This window comes from Notothenia rossii (assembly GCF_949606895.1).
Source record: "Notothenia rossii genome assembly, chromosome: 1".
Classification (NCBI taxonomy): domain Eukaryota; kingdom Metazoa; phylum Chordata; class Actinopteri; order Perciformes; family Nototheniidae; genus Notothenia; species Notothenia rossii.
This window is the reverse complement of record NC_136912.1, coordinates 93,298,564-93,319,872: the sequence shown is the minus strand read 5'-3', so window position 1 is coordinate 93,319,872 and position 21,309 is coordinate 93,298,564. Positions and strand designations below refer to the sequence as shown.

The following is a 21,309-nucleotide window of genomic DNA, read 5'->3' as shown; positions in this document are numbered from 1 at the left end:
AGAAGGTTGAAAACTAAATTTAAGGGGAGATCAAATAGTTATTAAAGTATTGGTATTAGTTGTGTGTGCTCAGGAACTGCCAAAGCCCACAGAATAGGTCACTGACACCACAATGTTCCTGTTACCATATTAGGTGAAGGCGGTAGGTAAGCTGTCACAAGGGGCTCTGATGGAGTGTCATTACCTTACAAGGATAAAACCAACACGGTGTTTTTCGCTTAGTAAGGTTTCTGACTGAGTGAAATGAGTGTTAAGTGGCAGCCATGATAAGAGCTGTTTGAAATCTGAGGAGAGCTTCTTCAATGCTTACTTTCTGATTACCTTTAGTGGTGCAGAAACAAGTCCTAAAACTGGGAAGTAACCAAGCACTTCTGGTTCCCTCGAAGTCAACGGTTCAATGAGAGTGTTTGTGGTTAGGTTGTGTTTGTGCATGAGTTAATCCTCACAGTAAATACAAGGCTCTTTGAGCAGGTTTTCTCTCACTGATTGTGTTGTTGTGTTAAATGTTTGTTGTTTATTTTTCATGTATTGTGTCTTGATGTTTGTCTGTTGATGTTACACATGGAGCTGCTGTAGTGCAAGTCACATTTCAGACTTGATCTGACCATTAAAGTATTATCGTATCGTAAAGAAGCCTGACATTAGTTCTGTGGTTAACACAACACTAACACAGTTTCACAAAACACACCAGTTATTACCCCACTCTTTAAAGGTCACCTATTATACAAAATCCACTTCTTCATGTCTCTTCTACATCAACATGTGTCCCCTCTTCTTCATGTCTCCTCTACATCAACATGTGTCCCCTCTTCTTCATGTCTCTTCTACATCAACATGTGTCCCCTCTTCTTCATGTCTCTTCTACATCAACATGTGTCCCCTCTTCTTCATGTCTCTTCTACATCAACACGTGTCCCCTCTTCTTCATGTCTCTTCTACATCAACATGTGTCCCCTCTTCTTCATGTCTCTTCTACATCAACATGTGTCCCCTCTTCTTCATGTCTCTTCTACATCAACATGTGTCCCCTCTTCTCCATGTCTCTTCTACATCAACATGTGTCCCCTCTTCTTCATGTCTCTTCTACATCAACATGTGTCCCCTCTTCTCCATGTCTCTTCTACATCAACATGTGTCCCCTCTTCTTCATGTCTCTTCTTCATCAACATGTGTCCCCTCTTCTCCATGTCTCTTCTACATCAACATGTGTCCCCTCTTCTCCATGTCTCTTCTACATCAACATGTGTCCCCTCTTCTTCATGTCTCTTCTTCATCAACATGTGTCCCCTCTTCTCCATGTCTCTTCTACATCAACATGTGTCCCCTCTTCTCCATGTCTCTTCTTCATCAACATGTGTCCCCTCTTCTTCATGTCTCTTCTACATCAACATGTGTCCCCTCTTCTTCATGTCTCTTCTACATCAACATGTGTCCCCTCTGTGGAAAGAGACTCTGAAAGTTTCAGGAACAAAGATTCTCTCTCTTTTTGATCCATTTCTATAAAAACCTGTCTGAAAATGAGCTGATCAGATTTTGGCCACTCTATGATGTCATAACGATGTGTTGTCTTGCGTAACCATTAGCCAATCAGCAACCAAGGTAACCCCCCCCTTATCACCTGAATCTCCTCCTAGAGCACCATTGAGTTCTTTGTAACCAAATCTCTCCCAGAGGGGCGTGGAGAGGGGCTCCTTATTTTCATCTAAAGTAACAGACAGAGAATCAGCACTTTGGAAACAGGGTTGAAACAGAGGGGATTATGGGTAATGCTGCAATGATCTGTTTGGTGTTTCAGCCAATCAGAGACAGGCTCTGTATATATCTGAGACCTGTAATATATTGATGAGAAACAGTGTGATAGGGAACCTTTAAAGTCTGAAGCTTCTATGAGTCATAAAAACGGTGGCTATCAAGTGAGGACTACAAAGCGTCATCAGGCCTTTAGCGTAGCCGTGGTGATGTGCAGCCATGCGACGGTGATGTCGTTTGTCTATAGCCTAATGTTAGCTTTTCACATCTGAGGATTGCACATACGCTTCATAATTCACACAATGTCGTTAATATTTGGAGATTACTGCTGATAAAACGTATTAAGTGTCACACACCTGTATGCCACAGAGAGTATTTTCCAAAGGGGAAATGCCATTGCTTCTTTGCAGAGGGGCCTTAGCTATGATAACTTTTGGGACGGCCTACAAAACTACGTCATCCCTGCATCACTATTTAATTTTCTTAGCAGAGTGGTGTGGAGGTCTTTTTGATTTTCCTCCACATCTTTCTTCTACCTCTTCACTTCTTTTCATTGCGGTTGAAGAAAAGTAGTTTTTACATTTTTAAAGTATCTGATTTTCTTAGTCATGCCTGTGGTACAGTCAGTGACACTGAAGTTGGACTCATTCACACATTCATGTTTATCTGAACAAAGTGAGAGAGTCACACCCTTGTCCTTCCTCTCCTGATCGTGGCACCTGCAGATCACGGTAGCAAAAGTTTCAAAGTTGTTCTCACTCGGTTGTTCACCTCGTCTCCACTCCAGCTTTGACAGCTAATTATAAACCGCCTTTAAAGCAAACTTTTCTTCCCATTTCTTCTGACCCAGCTGGCTGAGCTCAAACTGAACTGCTGACTTCGAGCCCTTTGGTCCTGACAGCAAGGCAGGTGTTTGACAGAAGCCGTGCTCTTCAATATTGTGTGTGTATCCCCTACAGTCAGTGGTGTGCAGACCTTTAGTCCACTGAACCCTCTGATCGTAGATTTGGGCTACATCTTTGCTTTGTATAGGCCTTATGTTACCAATACAAGTGAGAGAAACACCCAGAGGTGGGAAGTAGTGGAGTACAAATACTTTGTTACTGCACTTAAGTACATTTTTCTGACGACTTTTTACTTTGACTTCTTACATGTTGAACCCAAATACCTGTACTTTCTACTTCTTACATGTTGAACACTAATACCTGTACTTTCTACTTCTTACATTTTGAATACTAATACCTGTACTTTCTACTTCTTACATTTTGAACACTAATACCTGTACTTTCTACTTCTCACATGTTGAACACTAATACCTGTACTTTCTACTTCTCACATGTTGAACACTAATACCTGTACTTTCTACTTCTCACATGTTGAACACTAATACCTGTACTTTCTACTTCTTACATTTTGAACACTAATACCTGTACTTTCTACTTCTCACATGTTGAACACTAATACCTGTACTTTCTACTTCTTACATGTTGAACACTAATACCTGTACTTTCTACTTCTTACATTTTGAACACTAATACCTGTACTTTCTACTTCTTACATGTTGAACACTAATACCTGTACTTTCTACTTCTTACATTTTGAACACTAATACCTGTACTTTCTACTTCTTACATTTTGAATACTAATACCTGTACTTTCTACTTCTTACATGTTGAACACTAATACCTGTACTTTCTACTTCTTACATGTTGAACACTAATACCTGTACTTTCTACTTCTTACAAGTTGAACACAAATACCTGTACTTTCTACTTCTTACATGTTGAACACTAATACCTGTACTTTCTACTTCTTACATGTTGAACTCAAATACCTGTACTTTCTACTTCTTACATGTTGAACACTAATACCTGTACTTTCTACTTCTTACAAGTTGAACACAAATACCTGTACTTTCTACTTCTTACATGTTGAACACAAATACCTGTACTTTCTACTTCTTACATGTTGAACCCAAATACCTGTACTTTCTACTTCTTACATGTTGAACACAAATACCTGTACTTTCTACTTCTCTCATTTTCCAAACAGGCTGGTTCCTTTAGTCTGAATGTGTGTTTGGTGGCGTGATCATTATTATTTAGAGTCATTGCGTGCCTATTGATTTGAACACGATCCGTGTATCCATCATTTCCTGGTCTTCTCTAAAGAAGAGGGACCAATGGAAACGTTGTCATGTTGCCGTTGGTCACCATGGAAACATTCATTAGCTAACAATGACATTATTGTTCTATTAATATAAAGGGAGGTCAGGCACTCTTTAAAACAGCTGCTAGTTATGGGTACTTTTTACTGAAGTACATTTCAAAGCCTCTTTACTTTAACTTGAGGAAAGAAGTTTAGTCAGTACTTCTACTTTCACCAGATTATTTTTAAACACGAGTATCTGTACTTCTACTTGAGTAAAGGATGTGTGGACCTGTGACATCTCTGGAAACACCAGAAAATAAGGCGTGCAACATCAGCAAACGCATGTTCCTTTCCTTTCGGAGGCTCACGAGGTAGACAGGTGTATAACAAGCCATACGAGGACGAGGAGACACACACACACACACACACACACACACACACACACACACACACACACACACACACACACACACACACACACACACACACACACACACACACACACACACACACACACACACACACACACACACACACACACACACACACACACACACACACACACACACACACACACACACACACACACACACACACACACACACACACAGGGGGGCCTTTCTTTATCTCCCAGAGCTCAGTCCCAGAGATGAGTCAGCACCAGCTGCTTTCCAAATCACCACACTCGACAAACAATGTGTTTTAAGCAACACACACTCACCACAGCACCTCCCTCTGCTTTGTAGCCTTCCCAGTTGAAATGGAGCAAACATGGAAATAATATGCACTTGCTCTCTTTGTCCTCATTGTTACAGTAGAGCCCACTAGCCTAAGTGTATGATCTCATCCACTTTAAGTCTTTAAGCTTTCAACAGCCACCATCCGCCCTTCCTATGTTTCTGCAGACTATAACAACATTGACTGCAATACTTGGATAATAAGCTGATTGAGACAATGGTAAATTAGCAGCAGCAATATTTAGTATCCAAAAGTTGTCGGTGTAACTGCTTGGGTGAAGCGAAAATGCTAACAGCTAGCGGTTAGCAACCTTTGCCGGCTAACCACCTGTCATTTAACGCGACCAGATGAAAAAGGGTGAAATTCAGTATGGGAGTTCTAGTTCTAGTTCCTACTTGAAAGACTAAGGAGGAATAGGGTCTGCAAAATGTGTTTGTGTGTGTGTGTATATATATATATATGCTATATACTCCAGCGATTAAAAACAAGGCCTTGTCCTTTCTGATGTTGTCCTTGTAAAAAGCTTTCGTTACATCATATAAAAGTGTGTTTTTCCACCTCCAGAATGAAAAGCTCCTCGTCCATTGAGCGTATCGTAGTAAAGGTGTTGTGATGAAGGAGGGGGGTCTGCAAAATTAGTATATGTGGGGGATGGGACTGGCCCGGATGCTCTGACCGTTCCACTTCCTGCCTACGTTACGGCTGCGCCGCGACAAAAATAGGATACATCCTAATTTTAGAGGAGCCCTGCGCCGAGCCGCCTCTGAGACGCTTCTGAGCCGTAACGCGCCGCGTGTGGTGGAATAGCGCCCATTGACTAGAGTGGCCGCGATCGCCGTGAGCACCGCGGCGCGGACCCGGTGGAATCTAGGGGTTACAAGTTCCCTTCTGCAAAAGTCCTGTGTACTATAATTATAATAAAAAGTCAAAATTGAGATTGAAGCTATCTGTGTAAAAAGTTGGAGTTTCTGTGAATCCAATTCCTTTGTTTTGACTGAAGTTGGTTTTGAACTCTTGCAGATGCCAGTGTGTGTGCCCCCTCTTTCCAGCCAGGAAATGATTCAACTGCACCAAATGCAGCCTTTGTAGTGGAAGGAATCTGCTTCACAGGCTGGAATTCATCCCTTTCTGGTTCACGGCTGACTGTGCTGGGAAACATGGTCTAATCGGTGTAAACTCAAGTTGCCTCAGCAGACGTTTACAAGCTCCAGGGTGAGCGTCTGAAGAGTTGAACAGTTCTGCATGCATTTTTACAAGCGTTTGATTGATATTCACGTCATTCAAATAGTCAGTGTCATTCAAAGATAAACAAAACACTGCCTCCACGCTGCTAGTTTACTGTCCAAATCATTTCCAGCTAGGAATGATTGTAAAGGCAATGAGTGAGTCAAACTTGGAAAGAAATCCTATATATTGACCCTGGATAAGCGATAGAAGATGGACTAGTGCATATTGCGATTTTGATAACATTTGGATTCGCTTCCCATCCCTTGTTGGGTCACTGGCATCTTGTTTTTCACCATAACTTGCCAACTTCCCTGTTTGTATGAAGCACAGTGAGAACTCTGGCCTTTACACGCAGGTCCATACTAGGGCTGAACGAAGAAGTGCTGTGCTCCACATGCACCAGCCATTGTTAACCAATCAGAAGTGCTGTGCGCCACATGCACCAGCCATTGTTAACCAATCAGAAGTGCTGTGCTCCACATGCACCAGCCATTGTTAACCAATCAGAAGTGCTGTGCTCCACATGCACCAGCCATTGTTAACCAATCAGAAGTGGCCCATGATAGTAGGTGATAGACAGATTGATCCAATCACCTGCCAAGTATTTTTGAAATACTTTTCCAAATGGCTTCCAATGGAGCTTTCCTAGATGGTTTGGTGAAACAAAGCATCTGAGTCAGGTTAGTAATCTTAAACTGAAGCTTGACTTTAAAGCAACCCAACGGAAGTCTCTTGTAAGTTTAGTTCTTTCACTCGTAGCTCGGGCTGCGGGGGTGCTAGAGACGGGAGCACGTTGATACGACCTTCCTAGCCGGAGATATGGCCGCATTTTACAATAAACTTCCGTTGGGTTGCTTAAAAACAAATATCGCAAATCGAATCGCAATATCTGTCAGAAAAATCGCATTATTTCTTATTTCTTAAGGAGGCGTGTGGCGAAGTGGGTTGTGCGTCGGTGTTGGGGTCAGGAGGTTCAAACCCCACTGCAGTCAGCATGTCGTTCACCCCAAATTGCTCCTGTGGGGATTGTCCACAGTATTGACTATGTGAGTCGCTTTGGGTAAAAGCGTCTAACAAGTAACATGTGATGTAATTTCCCCAAATCCTGAAGCCCTAGTCCACAACTTCAAGTCGAGTATAGTGGAGCCTTTAGCCCCCTTTCTCAAAGTGGGTTAATCTGAAGTGCAAGCACAGAGGAAATGTGTGTCTTCAGGCTGGGTTCATATGGTGAAGGGGCTGATTACTGCGGTCACCAGGGAGAAGGAGCTGGCAGGCTGAAAGAGCTCTTTATAAGTAGCTTTTAACTAGTGAGTTAACCCTCTTGTGAAACTCACACGGGTTTTCTCAGCCTTTCTCAGGGAGAGCTCTTCCAAAGGAACCGAGCAATGTTTGTTACACCATCACCCCTCTATGATACCAGAGCTTTGGTCTAATTACACCCCGCTGTGTGCCAGACATGACAAACAACGACTCCCTGCTTTCGTATCATCTGTGGCTGACTGTGATGCGTCATTCCACCGATGACACATGACAACAGAAATGATTGATAACTTGGAAAGACCAGGAAGTATTTGCTTAGCATGCACTGACCTAGGTTTGATGCTCTTTTGTCAAAGCAAACACTCAGGTTTAACTCATATTTGTTCGTCCAGATGGTAAGAAGTGTAGTTAAAGAATTTTGAAAAATATTTTAATTATGAAAACGTCACCACTTAATTGTCTTTTAGAGCTCCAATGGCATACTGGTATTCAATTACCATGTGCACCATAACATATGTGAAACAATTAACTTATATCAAAACAAAGTTATTAGAAACTATAATTTGGTTTTCTGTGTCCTCCTGTCGATGTGATTTCAGCTTTTTAAGTCCAACTTAAATAAACAAAAAGAATGAAGCAGCCCTATTCTGCTCATTTTCATATTCATATTTGTATTTTGTGCATCTATTGTGACGAGGTTACTTGCTTTGATGTTGAAAACAAACAAACAGAGAAGCTCAAGTGTTACACAGTGATGTCACTATGTTCCTGATATAAACAAAGGAGTCCGATGGAGGCGTCTCAGGCAGGGGAAACTCCCGGTTTGAGTCTCTGCAGACCATTTACATGCACTAAAACCTATATAACACACTACAGGAAAGGGAAACCTAAAAAGAAAAGCATAATAGGAATTCTTTAAAGATATATCCATTGTTGCCGAACACCAGTCAGCCAGTTATAGTTCAAATCAGCTGGTGAAAGTAAGTTAGATCTTTAAAAAGGAAACTGATTATCTGTGTTTGACATCCATCTGAAACTTACCACGATTTTATCTACAGCTCATATCTATTATATAAATAGAGAATCAAACATGTATTTTCTCTTTGAATGATACCACACTTAGACGGTCTCAGTAGTTGGTCATATTGTCCCCTTTATGTGTTCCTCTCTGTTGGTAACACTTACATAATTAAGTAACATTTCTACAATAATAGGCTCTCCTGACCTGAGACCACCTTTGGTTTCCCATGCTGAAAAAACCACTTATCTTAAATCTACAGATAAGGCTTGGCTTGACCTAATAACAGGCAAACTCAGTGCCAAGGCCTTGCATAATGCATACCAACATAGAAGTATATAAACAAGAGAAGTGTAACACCATACATGACATGTACAGCCACAGCATGGCCTGGTCTGGTCTGTATGCAAATTATCAAATACAGGAAGTACGGACACCAGACAACCAGAGCAGGGGATCCGCGAGAGAAACAGCTGAGAAAAGTGTTATAGTTACGACAAACTCCTAGGTTTCAATGGAGAGCTGGGTTTGTTTGCACAGTAAAAGCCATAATAGACATTAGTGTTGCTTAGTTCCTCTCCATTCAATCGGAATAATAAATGAACAATAAATACACGGTTCAGTTTGTGAGAATGAAGACTATTGAAAGTGTTGATATTGTGCTGCATGTGTAGATCACACTAAGTATTCAGGGAAGGGGTACGCGTTGAATGGACCTTCGGATAGATTAAAGCGGATTAGTATTATGGCAGTGACGGGTCAGATCAGACATTTTCTACAGCTGCTCAACAAGCTCCGATCACTTTGGGGTCATTTGTCTGAACCTTATACATTTGCAACTGATGTCCTTTATTTAATTCCCAAATGATATTAGGCTAATCATAGTTGGTTTATGATGTTGTTGTTGCTGATACTCTTTTGTCCACTTTGTGCAAAGCAAATTCCCTTAGGGGCAATAAAGATTTAATTATATATGCACACAGGCCAAGTCTGCCACACATAACATTTTTATTTATTTAGTATTAAAGCATACAGTATTTATTCTATTTCAATATTTGTCTCGGTCATGAATACATTTGTCTTAGCCCTGCAACCCCTGTTTTTTCTTGCACTATTTTTTTATGTTTAATCTCTTATATATATTTATGTTGTTGGATTTATCCTAGGATTTAAGATTCCCATGACCATATCTACGGATATCAGGCCATAAGACTGTTAAACACCTGCACTTTTGAAAGAACATCCATAACATTCATCTGGTTGTAACTTATATATATTCCAATTACTTGTATTTAGACTATTCTGCACAATTTCTATTTGATTGTATTGCGCTAATATCTTGTATTGTGTTGCACTGTTGGAGGAGCCCGTGAACTAAGATCTTCATTATCAGAACTAATCTGTAGCTGTGTACAAATTACAATAAAAGCCTTGAATCTGGAACAATGAATCTACTGTGCATTACACAATAAAGCCTTTGTATCACGAGTCAATTTACTTAGTCCATAAACAACACTGACAATAAAGCCTTTGAATCTCACCGTATAATTATTATTTTTGTAATCCTTAGACACTAAGACACTCGTCATGTTATGGCTGTTTCGAAATTACCTCATAGGGGGGCGGTGGCTCCTGGTCGGGGTCTCCGTAGCTGGATTCATGGAGCAGAGAAATATCATCCGAGGTGGGAGATTTCAGACAGTTTCCCATCTCCTTCCAACAAAAACTCTCCTCTCTCTCGGTGTTTACCAGCGTTACACAGCGGGTACTTCTCCCGGATAATGTCAGCAGCAGATTAGAAGGCGGTTCTCCATGCACATCTGACGTGTCTGCTGTCCCAGACAACAACAACAACAACAACAACGACAACACATCCCTCAGCTAGCTACTAGCCAGACAAAGAGAAGCTAGCATGCAAAATGAGCTAGCACTCGGTTATTTTAAAAGCTAAAAACAACCCTTACAGGATTTTAAATGTGCACGAGGCAGCGAAAAGTTCTTCAAATTCTTCATTTATCTCTCGGTTTTTCTCTGTGAGAAAGCTCCCTGCTGGCTGTCAGGGACTTTCCCGAGTGCAGCAGCTGCTGAAGATAAACGAAAAAAGGTGGGGATGTAGCAACAAGAAGCCCCGCCCCTTTGTACCCACGAACCAATGAGCTATTAGTTACCACTTGGATCTTTTTGTGGCAGCCAATCAGAAGAACACATTGCCCTTCGCTGAAAACGTAAACAGAGAGGAAATCGATAAATGACTCTTGCTAAATCATGCTGTGATCATCGTAGGGCTCAAAAATATTCCATGATTAAACGATATTCTAAATCTGGACAGTTCTCCTCATTGAATATATGTATATGTTGTGTAAATATTTTCTTTATTTATTTGTTACAATAGTTTTTTAAATAAATATTTTGTAATATTTGCTTCCTTTCCTTTCTTTCTGTGTCTTTGTATTCACCAAGTAAATTCCTTGTATGTGTAAACGTACTTGGGAATACAACCATTACATTATTACATAGCAGCTGACTCTTTTATCCAAAGCGACTTACAATAAGTGCAATAAACCAGAGATTCAAACTAAGTGTTGACATTTTCACTTCAAACATCAAAAAGCTATCCTGAATCTGATATTTCAGGGTTTTCTTAGCTTATTTTCAAATCAATATGATTCAGGCCCACTGTTCCAATATCCCTTGTGTTCTTATCCATTGCTTGCATATCAACAAGAGATTACTTGGCCTACTCACTGTTTCTAGAGGATTAGATGAGAACAACGTGTGCAAATATTTGCAGAGCCTCTTTGTTCTGTAAATAATAACCTTCAGTGCAGAGCACTTTGTATTTGGTGCTTTTCTTTGTGGTGCACGGGTGACAAAAAAGACAACACAAAATGAGATGGTTTGTTTTTAAGTTGCTTAATCTTAAATTACAATAGAAACATTCAGTCTGTACAGGAATGTCATTCTGCACAGTAGTAGCCGTGCCCGATAAAATACGCTGATTGTAAACATCAAAATGCCACATCACAATTTGAAAGAGTTTCTTTCAGCTATTTCTGCAAAACCAAAAGGGGGAAAAATGTAAAATTCGCTAAGTTAATTATCAGACCATGAAATATAATTTGGAAATAGGTTAAAACAAAATTAAAAGTAGATTTCCTTCACCAATAAAATAAATTGAAACCGAACTAGTCATCGTCTTGAATCCCAAACGTTACTCTAATCATGAATAAATCAACACTTCTCTAATTCCAACACTTGAGACACCATCTTAGTTTCTAGGTTTTGGACACTTAGCGAAACCTCCCCACTAACATGATTAGAGGTGACCCTTTTCTGTCGTATCATCAGTCATTACAAACGTTGTTTTTTTTCATATACAGATTATTTTTTTTGACAAAGTAGCGTTGTTGTTATTATGTTCACGTCCTTGTATAGATGGTTGTTGTCGAGCATGGCTGATGGAGGAGGAGCAGCGGAGGATGTTCTCAAAGCGGTGAAGACTGTTCTGGCTTTGTGTTCGGAGCTTCTTCACTCACTAAAGATGCAACAGGCGGACGAGCAAAGGTCCTTTTTCTGCTCGGGGTGAATGGCCCGTTTGTTCACGCTGAAGTACCGCTGGAGCCCGTCCCAAACGCCACGAGGAGAAAAGAAGGGATCTGCCTTTCTAAAAGACGCATTCATCTGCCCTCTTAAAACGGGACAATTCATGTAAAAGGTGCCATTTACAATATATCAATGTAAAGAACAGCTCTTTGCATTTATGATCTCTTCACTCTTGGCTGATTTACAAAGCTCTGTGCAAAAGCCATTACATGTAAGGGTTAATACAGAAGGAGACTGAATGAACATATGAAAACAGGTTTCAAAAGGTTTCAAGTAAAGGAAGACAAATGTAAAATAAACAATCCCTCGCTCTTAAAACTTATGTAGTGTAAAAAGTGAAACCAACATATAAATAATGTATATTCTCTAAATAGGTCATATTGGTTTTGTTAAAATATCTAAATATAGATGAAACCCGTCAACCAGAATGTATCAAATAACATGGTACAAAACAGTCACATGGTTAATGCGGTGAGTTGCATGATGTCAACACATAATTGTTTGTCATTTTCATCGTCAATCTCCATTTTACAGGAATTAAAAGTGGGCGTGAGAGCATTTTTAGCAACCAGGTACATTTGTTCTCGTGCTGGGTGGAGTCTGCATGAGTAATCTATATATTTGGTGTTTGGTACTCCATTAGATCCAACCCTGCACCCTAAACTGGGCACGTTTTTATTCTGGGGATAATTGAGGAGCAGTATTTATTTACTTCACAGCTGGTTTCCCACCCGAGTGCGCCCCTTATGGGTGGAAACACAGTGCTGGATGAACAAGCCTGCTATAGAAGCAATGTTTCATAAATATAGGCACATTTGTCTCTATTTCAAATCGCTCTAAGAAGCCGATTTCATCATAATATATCTCTAGAAGAGGACTAAGCAATCCTGCCTTAGCCACCCAGGGCCACACAAAGAGAAGGCAGCACCCAAACAGATCACCTGCCCTTATAATGTGGGCAGGGGTGGGCTGAGTGTTGCATTGTGGGAGGACAGAAGGCTGTGTCTGCTCTGGCGGGCCCTCCTCTGTCCGTTAAGGGCTGCTCGGGGAATGGAGGCCGTTCTCCGCCACGCCTTTAGCTTTGTGCATAGCTGCCTGGATCCGGAAGTGAGTCCGCGATTCCATCGAGTAGTTCTTGTAGTTTTGCCTGAAACAGAATAAACATTTAAAATCAAATCAGATAACTATTTTTTGCTGTTTTTCTGGTTTATTGTGTTGCACTGTTGGAGGAGTCTGTGACATAAGATTTTCATCGTCATAACTACACTGTAACTGTGTACGTATGACTAATAAAGGCCTTGAACCTTGAAAAGAGGTGGGAAGTAGTGGAGTACAAATACTTTGTTACTGTACTTAAGTACCTGTCTCTGGTATCAGTACTTTACTCCACTACTTAGTTTTCTGACAAGTTTTTACTTTCTACTTCTTACATGTTGAACCCAAATACCCGTACTTTCTACTTCTTACATGTTAAACACAAAAACCTGTACTTTCTACTTCTTACATGTTGGACTCAAATACCTGTACTTTCTACTTCTTACATGTTGAACTCAAATACCTGTACTCTTTACTTCTTACATGTTGAACCCAAATACCCGTACTTTCTACTTCTTACATGTTGAACCCAAATACCTGTACTTTCTACTTCTTACATGTTAAACACAAAAACCTGTACTTTCTACTTCTTACATGTTGGACTCAAATACCTGTACTTTCTACTTCTTACATGTTGAACTCAAATACCTGTGTACTCTTTACTTCTTACATGTTGAACCCAAATACCCGTACTTTCTACTTCTTACATGTTGAACCCAAATACCTGTACTTTCTACTTCTTACATGTTGAACCCAAATACCCGTACTTTCTACTTCTTACATGTTGAACTCAAATACCTGTACTTTCTACTTCTCTCATTTTCCAAACAGGCTGGTTCCTTTAGTCTGAATGTGTGTTTGGTGGCGTGATCATTATTATTTAGAGTCATTGCGTGCCTATTGATTTGAACACGATCCGTGTATCCATCATTTCCTGGTCTTCTCTAAAGAAGAGGGACCAATGAAAACGTTGTCATGTTGCCGTTGGTCACCATGGAAACATTCATTAGCTAACAATGACATTATTGTTCTATTAATATAAAGGGAGGTCAGGTACTCTTTAAAACAGCTGCTAGTTATGGGTACTTTTTACTGAAGTACATTTCAAAGCCTCTTTACTTTGACTTGAGTAAAGAAGTTTAGTCAGTACTTCTACTTTCACCAGAGTATTTTTAAACACGAGTATCTGTACTTCTACTTGAGTAAAGGATGTGTGTACTTTTGCCATCTCTGATCAGAGGTCAATCTAAATTATTATATATATATATTATAATGAGCACCCAGACAGACACCCAGACTTTAAAGGTGTTTGGCCTCCGTGTGTCTCTTTGTAGTCATTGAGCATCTCTCAGTCCTTTTCTGTATTATTGTGACCATGTTATGTCTTGGTGTAGTTGTTATGCATCCCTTTACGGTCACTGAGTGTCTCTTTATAGTCAATGCAAGTCTCTTAATAGTCATTTTGTATATATTTGTAGTCCTTTTGAGTCTCTGTTTTACTGAACCTTCCTCTATTGGTTCATTTTGAATCTCTTTTTAGTGTTTGGTGTCTCTTTGAGTAATATTGTGTAAGTTAAACCAGAGGGGCCCCTGACTAATTAGGCCCCTCTACCTGTGCCCTGTAGGCTTTTTCTAGCAATACATCCATGTGTATTATAATAAACCCATAAATCACAAACACTAAAGGGAAAGCAAACCTTGCTGTTTATTCTACCACGCATAAGATTTATGATGAAGACATTTAAAAAAAACAGTATCTAAAGTGCTGACTGGTGGTTAAAAACTGAGTGTAAAAATGCAGAATCATCCATTTTAAAAACCTACTTTGCGGTTTCTAGCAGTCGGATGGCTTCAGACTTCCTGCCTTGCTCCAGACACAGCAGGCCGTGCTCCAGCAGAGCGTTGGGAACCAGGTAGTGGTCGTACTTTATCTGAGACTCGCTGCAGGAAAACATTTAAAAAGACTGTGGTTACAGGAAGACAGAAGATCCCTGCTGCAGCTGTATTCTCTCTCCCTGCCTCCCATCTTTCCCCCCTGCCCCAAATGGACCTAGACTTTCACACACACACACACACACACACACACACACACACACACACACACACACACACACACACACACACACACACACACACACACACACACACACACACACACACACACACACACACACACACACACACACCCCCCCCCCCCCCCCCCCCCCTTCCCTCATCATCTACTCATCTCTGCTGTTACTGTACTTCGAACATCATTTATTATTTTTTGCTCTAAGGAATACTTGCACTAATGTCACATTCATGTTTCTGTTGATTGTGTTTTTTTGTTTTAAATATATATATTTATTACCTAGTACTTATTACTACTTAGTTGTTATACCCCTTTTACCTAGGCCCTTTTCTTATCTTGTTTTATGTGTCACACTGAGGGACTGCGAGAAACGGTATTTTGAATAATCTGTATGTATAACACATGTGGAATTCTTGACAATAAAGTTGACTTTGACTCTTAATAATATAATAATAATAATAATAATTTGTATTTGTATAGCACCTTTCATACAATAAGTGCAGTTCAAGGTGCTTCACATAGACATGTCACAGACAATTGATATCACACAGAATACAGTTACCACTAAAAGACAAACAAACTAACTAAAAATAGCAGAGAGTAGACATGTAAGAATGTATTTTGATCAAAGGTAAAACGATGAAATTGTGCATTAAAAGGGGGATCATGCAAATTCAACACACCATTTGATGACAGGTTGAAATGCATTGAGAAAGAGCGGGAACTAATTTGTACAAATGTGTTTTGAGTTTCCACCAGAAGGAAAGGCTAAAGGAAAAGAAATAAAGGAAAGCGTTCATTGTTATTGGAATAGAACACACAAAGGAAGATTGTTGCCCTTCGTAAGATCCGCTAACTGGTGCCTCAGCGGCAGTTTGATTTTAGGTTAATAATAATTTGATTTCTATATGATTCTGGCCGCTACAATTCCTTTTAGATTGACACGGCCTTTATTCACCCGAGGACGCTCAAGAATATGATCCGGTTAATAGGTGATGATATGAAAGTAGAGCATCTGTTCTTCAGGTTGGTTGAGCGTGTATTTGGATCTCTCTGTCTCTACACACAAACTGGAAGATTGACATTAGACTTGTTGATTTAGCGCACGTGTCGGTGCACGTTACGTACTTGCAGAGTACGAGGGTGAAGTAGTGTTCGGCCTCCTCTTGATGCCCCAGGTGTTTGAGACACAGGCCCTTCAGCAGACTCAGCAGACACTGATCATCTATGGTGAACTCTGACCCTGACACACACACACACACACACACAGTACAGCCTCTTCAATAAATGCAATTCCTTTTATATTAATATTAAAATAAAATAAGAAATGTTTATTTCTGCGTTACTTGGGCTGCTGTCGAGTTTAGCCTGCTCCTCCTGCAGAGTTTTCAGCATGCCTTCAGTCAGGTCCTTGTGTTTGCCAATGACTGTGTAGCCGTTCCAGATGTACATCATCTCCTAGAGAACACACACACACACACACACACACACACACACACACACACACACACACACACACACACACACACACACACACACACACACACACACACACACACACACACACACACACACACACACACACACACACACACACACACACACACACACACACACACACACACACACACACACACACACACACACACACACACACACACACACACACACACACACACACACACACACACACACACAGATCATTTTCATATACTGTATAGAGGTGAACATACAAAAAAATATTTTTGACAAAGCTCGGCTCTCGTATGAATTTGACTCAAACAAAGGTTATTCCCGTAAAGGTCACCTATTATGCAAAATCCACTTCACCATGTCTCTTCTACATCAACATGTGTCCCCTCTTCTTCATGTCTCTTCTACATCAACATGTGTCCCCTCTTCTTCATGTCTCTTCTACATCAACATGTGTCCCCTCTTCTTCATGTCTCTTCTACATCAACATGTGTCCCCTCTTCTTCATGTCTCTTCTACATCAACATGTGTCCCCTCTTCTCCATGTCTCTACTACATCAACATGTATCCCCTCTTCTTCATGTCTCTTCTACATCAACATGTGTCCCCTCTTCTTCATGTCTCTTCTACATCAACATGTGTCCCCTCTTCTCCATGTCTCTTCTACATCACCATGTGTCCCCTCTTCTCCATGTCTCTTCTACATCAACATGTGTCCCCTCTTCTCCATGTCTCTTCTACATCACCATGTGTCCCCTCTTCTCCATGTCTCTTCTACATCAACATGTATCCCCTCTTCTCCATGTCTCTTCTACATCAACATGTGTCCCCTCTTCTTCATGTCTCTTCTACATCAACATGTGTCCCCTCTTCTCCATGTCTCTTCTACATCACCATGTGTCCCCTCTTCTCCATGTCTCTTCTACATCAACATGTATCCCCTCTTCTCCATGTCTCTTCTACATCAACATGTGTCCCCTCTTCTCCATGTCTCTTCTACATCAACATGTGTCCCCTCTTCTTCATGTCTCTTCTACATCAACATGTGTCCCCTCTTCTCCATGTCTCTTCTACATCAACATGTGTCCCCTCTTCTTCATGTCTCTTCTACATCAACATGTGTCCCCTCTTCTTCATGTCTCTTCGTTCGCCAGAACGCCGACACCTCCTCATCTTCACCGCCCCCATGTTTTCTTTTGTGTTGCCATAAGTTAGTCTCTCTCTGCGTTTGTGCGCTGGGCTAATGCTAATGCTAATCATGCTAATGCAAGGATAATAAAATGGCAGCTTCACAAAACCTTTTGGGAGTTTTACGGGGCGTGGTTTGCAATCCGCCCAGCCAATCAGACATAGGAACCTTTTTCTCGGAGCAGGGACTGAAAAGGTTCTGATGAACTAATTTTAGTTCCGGCTCTTTTTGGTGTGAACGCGAGATTTCGGAACTATCGGAACTAAAGTGGGAAAAGTACTGCGGTGTGAACGCGGCTATAGTGTTCTTTGTAACCAAATGTCTCTCAGAGGGGCGTGGGGAGGGGCTCCTTATTTTCATCTAAAGTAACAGACAGAGAATAAGCACTTTGGAAACAGGGCTGAAACAGAGGGGATTATGGGTAATGCTGCAATGATCTGTTTGGTGTTTCAGCCAATCAGAGACAGGCTCTGAGACCTATAATATATTGATGAAGAACAGTATAATAGGGGACCTTTAAGTAACCAAGTCCTGCAACTGCATCATGGTTCCTTAACCTGGAAGTAGTACTCAAAAGATATGATAATGATCTCTTGATGTGTTATAGCAGTGCAGCACTGACCAGTGGAGGAGCAGGGAGAGGGATGGGGTTTTCTGCAAGGTAGCGACGGGCTTTCCTGATAGCGAACTTCTCTGTCGGTAAAGACTTCCCCGCTATCTTCTGCTTCAGCCCCGGGACCTGCCTGGAATATAACAGAGCACAGAAGTATTGCCATCATAATCCACTGGTACAACATCTACAGTAAATACAGAGCCAAGTACACGCTAAGGGTCTGTGAGCATGTTTTTTAATATAGGTATATATACATATTTGTATACGTGTTTGTACGGTATTTCGATCTCTCTGTCTGTACACACAAACTGAAAGATTGACAATATCTTTGACTTTCTCTCATTGTGATTGTTAAATGCTGTTTGTTGTTTTTCATGTATTGTGTCTTGATGTTTGTCTGTTGATGTTACACATGGAGCTGCTGTGAAGTCACATTTCAGACTTGATCTGACCATGAAAGTATTATCATATTATTATATCTGAAAGCACCAAAAGTAAAAGCACGTATCATGCAGAGTATCAGAATCTAATTTGAATGTTAGGTGATGGTCATTTGGTTTGTGTTCATCATGTTGCAGCTGTAAGGCAAGGCAAGTTTAATCATAGAGCACTTTTCAACACAAGGCAATAGTTCAATTAAAAGCAAAAAGAAAAGTCTTCAGCCTGGATTTAAAAGTAGTCCTGCGGACCTGCAGGTTTCTGGGCGTGTGTTCCAGATATTTGGAAATATCCTTAACCAAATTCTCACTTTGCTCGACCCCTAGTCTTCCCGTGGAATTATAGTTCTTTCTATATTCCTCTCATCCTTCTCTTTCAATCATTTTGCATCCCCAGACAAAACCTTTTCCGAAACCCATCTTTGACAAGGATTAAGGCAAGGCAAGAATTAGGATATTGAAACCTGTTTTAAGACTTTGCTCGTGAATCTTTGACCTTTTGACCTTTATGTACTGTATGTTTCCTTGTGGTTGCTGTGAGTAGCTTCAGTACTTCATACCTGAACAGAGTGAGCGCGGTCTCTCCGAAGGTGAGGCAGTCGTCCGGAGACAGCATGCTGAGGTAGGCTGCTTTCATATAGGCATAGGTGGCCTGAGGGGGGGGGAGAGCGGTACATATGTTCTATTTTAAATGAGATGAGGACAGAACTGAGGGGTGCACAACTCAAACCCATTCTTTAGTTTCAATGCGTGATTATCTTTTAGCAACTTTAAGCTCATGATGAAGCTTTCTGTGTTTCTAAAGCAATACAATGTCATTCCTTTGCACCCACTATCTGACTGTAACAGAGTATTTCTTCTCAATTACTGCGCCTAAGAACCTTTTTGAGATGCGATTATTGACTTTATTTTGATAGCAAATATTGTACTTTTAGTGTATTACTACGTGAAAAGAGCCTTTCTGCACACTGAATACTTTTGATACTTAAAGTACTTTTAGCTAATAACACTTCAACTTATGAAACATGTCAATCCAGGACTTCATATTTCTACTTCTACTTAAGTAAAGGATTTTAGTACTTTTCCACCTCTGACTATGAATATCAAGCATTTATTGGACTTTCTTCTGGGTCATAGGGCATCGCTCTCTTTCGTCTCTCACAACATCTGCTTAAAAAACTTCTCTTTACTTTAACACTGCTCCGGTTTTGCCGTTCCTATTTGCAAATAAACAAAATGCTCTTATTTGCTTATTTGAGCATTTATTTGAAGCACTTTCAGGTGCCCTTTGATGTCTTGAAAGGCACCTCCAAATAAAATGTATTATTATTTGTATTACTAAGTTCCCCGACCCACCTTGGACCAGGTGTTCTCCTTGCTGAGCAGGTCAGCGTAGAAGTAGGCCATCTTCCAGTGCCTCTTGTAGGTGAAGCACCACATCAGCTCCCAGTAGCACATGTGGTGGAACTGCTTCCACTGCTGCTGCGCCTCGCAGCACTCCTCGAAACGCTTGATGGCCTGAAAGCATGCAAACAGTCAGGGTCTCACCGAATTAAAAGGTCCCCTATGATACTGTTCTTCATCTATATATCACAGGTCTCAGTTATATACAGAGCCTGTCTCTGATTGGCTGAAACACCAAACAGATCATTGCAACATTACCCATAATCCTCTCTGTTTCAGCGCTGTTTCCAAAGTGCTGATTCTCTGTCTGTTACTTTAGATGAAAATAAGGAGCCCCTCCCCACGCCCCTCTGAGAGACATTTGGTTACAAAGAACTCAATGGAGCTCTAGGAGGAGCTTCAGGTGATAAGGGGGGGGGGGGGGGGGGGGGGGGGTTACCTTGGTTGCTGATTGGCTAATTGTTACACAAGCCAAAAAATCGTTATGACATCATAGGTGACAGGTTTTTATAGAAATGGATCAGGACAAAAAGAGAGAGAATCTTTGTTCCTGAAACTTTCAGAGTCTCTTTCGACAGAGGGGACACATGTTGATGTAGAAGAGACATGAAGAAGAGGGGACACGTGTTGATGTAGAAGAGACATGAAGAAGAGGGGACACATGTTGATGTAGAAGAGACATGAAGAAGAGGGGACACATGTTGATGTAGAAGAGACATGGAGAAGAGGGGACACATGTTGATGTAGAAGAGACATGAAGAAGAGGGGACACATGTTGATGTAGAAGAGACATGAAGAAGAGGGGACACATGTTGATGTAGAAGAGACATGAAGAAGAGGGGACACATGTTGATGTAGAAGAGACATGAAGAAGAGGGGACACATGTTGATGTAGAAGAGACATGAAGAAGAGGGGACACATGTTGATGGAGAAGAGACATGAAGAAGAGGGGACACATGTTGATGTAGAAGAGACATGAAGAAGAGGGGACACATGTTGATGTAGAAGAGACATGGAGAAGAGGGGACACATGTTGATGTAGAAGAGACATGAAGAAGAGGGGACACATGTTGATGTAGAAGAGACATGAAGAAGAGGGGACACATGTTGATGGAGAAGAGACATGAAGAAGAGGGGACACATGTTGATGTAGAAGAGACATGAAGAAGAGGGGACACATGTTGATGTAGAAGAGACATGGAGAAGAGGGGACACATGTTGATGTAGAAGAGACATGGAGAAGAGGAGACACATGTTGATGTAGAAGAGACATGAAGAAG

General features: G+C 40.9%; 3 protein-coding genes across 4 annotated transcripts in view; 1 reads left to right on the top strand and 2 right to left on the bottom strand.

Annotated features, from left to right (window-relative positions):
* Positions 1–10,245, bottom strand: part of rnf11b (ring finger protein 11b) — a 16,725-nt gene extending 6,480 nt beyond the window's left edge. The window contains exon 1 of the mRNA XM_079666365.1: positions 9,755–10,245. Within this exon, the coding sequence (XP_079522491.1) occupies positions 9,755–9,853 (99 nt within the window). The 5' untranslated portion in view covers positions 9,854–10,245. The remainder of the gene's footprint in view (positions 1–9,754) is intronic.
* Positions 1–21,309, top strand: part of LOC307013683 (transmembrane protein 131-like) — a 179,921-nt gene that overhangs the window by 39,297 nt on the left and 119,315 nt on the right. The window lies entirely within an intron of this gene.
* The window catches only part of ttc39a (tetratricopeptide repeat domain 39A), a 53,149-nt gene continuing 42,872 nt past the window's right edge, over positions 11,033–21,309 (bottom strand). For both annotated transcript variants that reach the window (XM_079689451.1, XM_079689452.1), the window contains 7 exons: positions 19,981–20,142; positions 19,185–19,276; positions 18,197–18,317; positions 16,259–16,370; positions 16,041–16,155; positions 14,666–14,782; positions 11,033–12,893 (listed from right to left, as the gene is read on the bottom strand). In XM_079689451.1, coding sequence (XP_079545577.1) covers positions 12,779–12,893; positions 14,666–14,782; positions 16,041–16,155; positions 16,259–16,370; positions 18,197–18,317; positions 19,185–19,276; positions 19,981–20,142 — 834 coding nt within the window. In that variant the 3' untranslated portion in view covers positions 11,033–12,778. The remainder of the gene's footprint in view (positions 12,894–14,665; positions 14,783–16,040; positions 16,156–16,258; positions 16,371–18,196; positions 18,318–19,184; positions 19,277–19,980; positions 20,143–21,309) is intronic.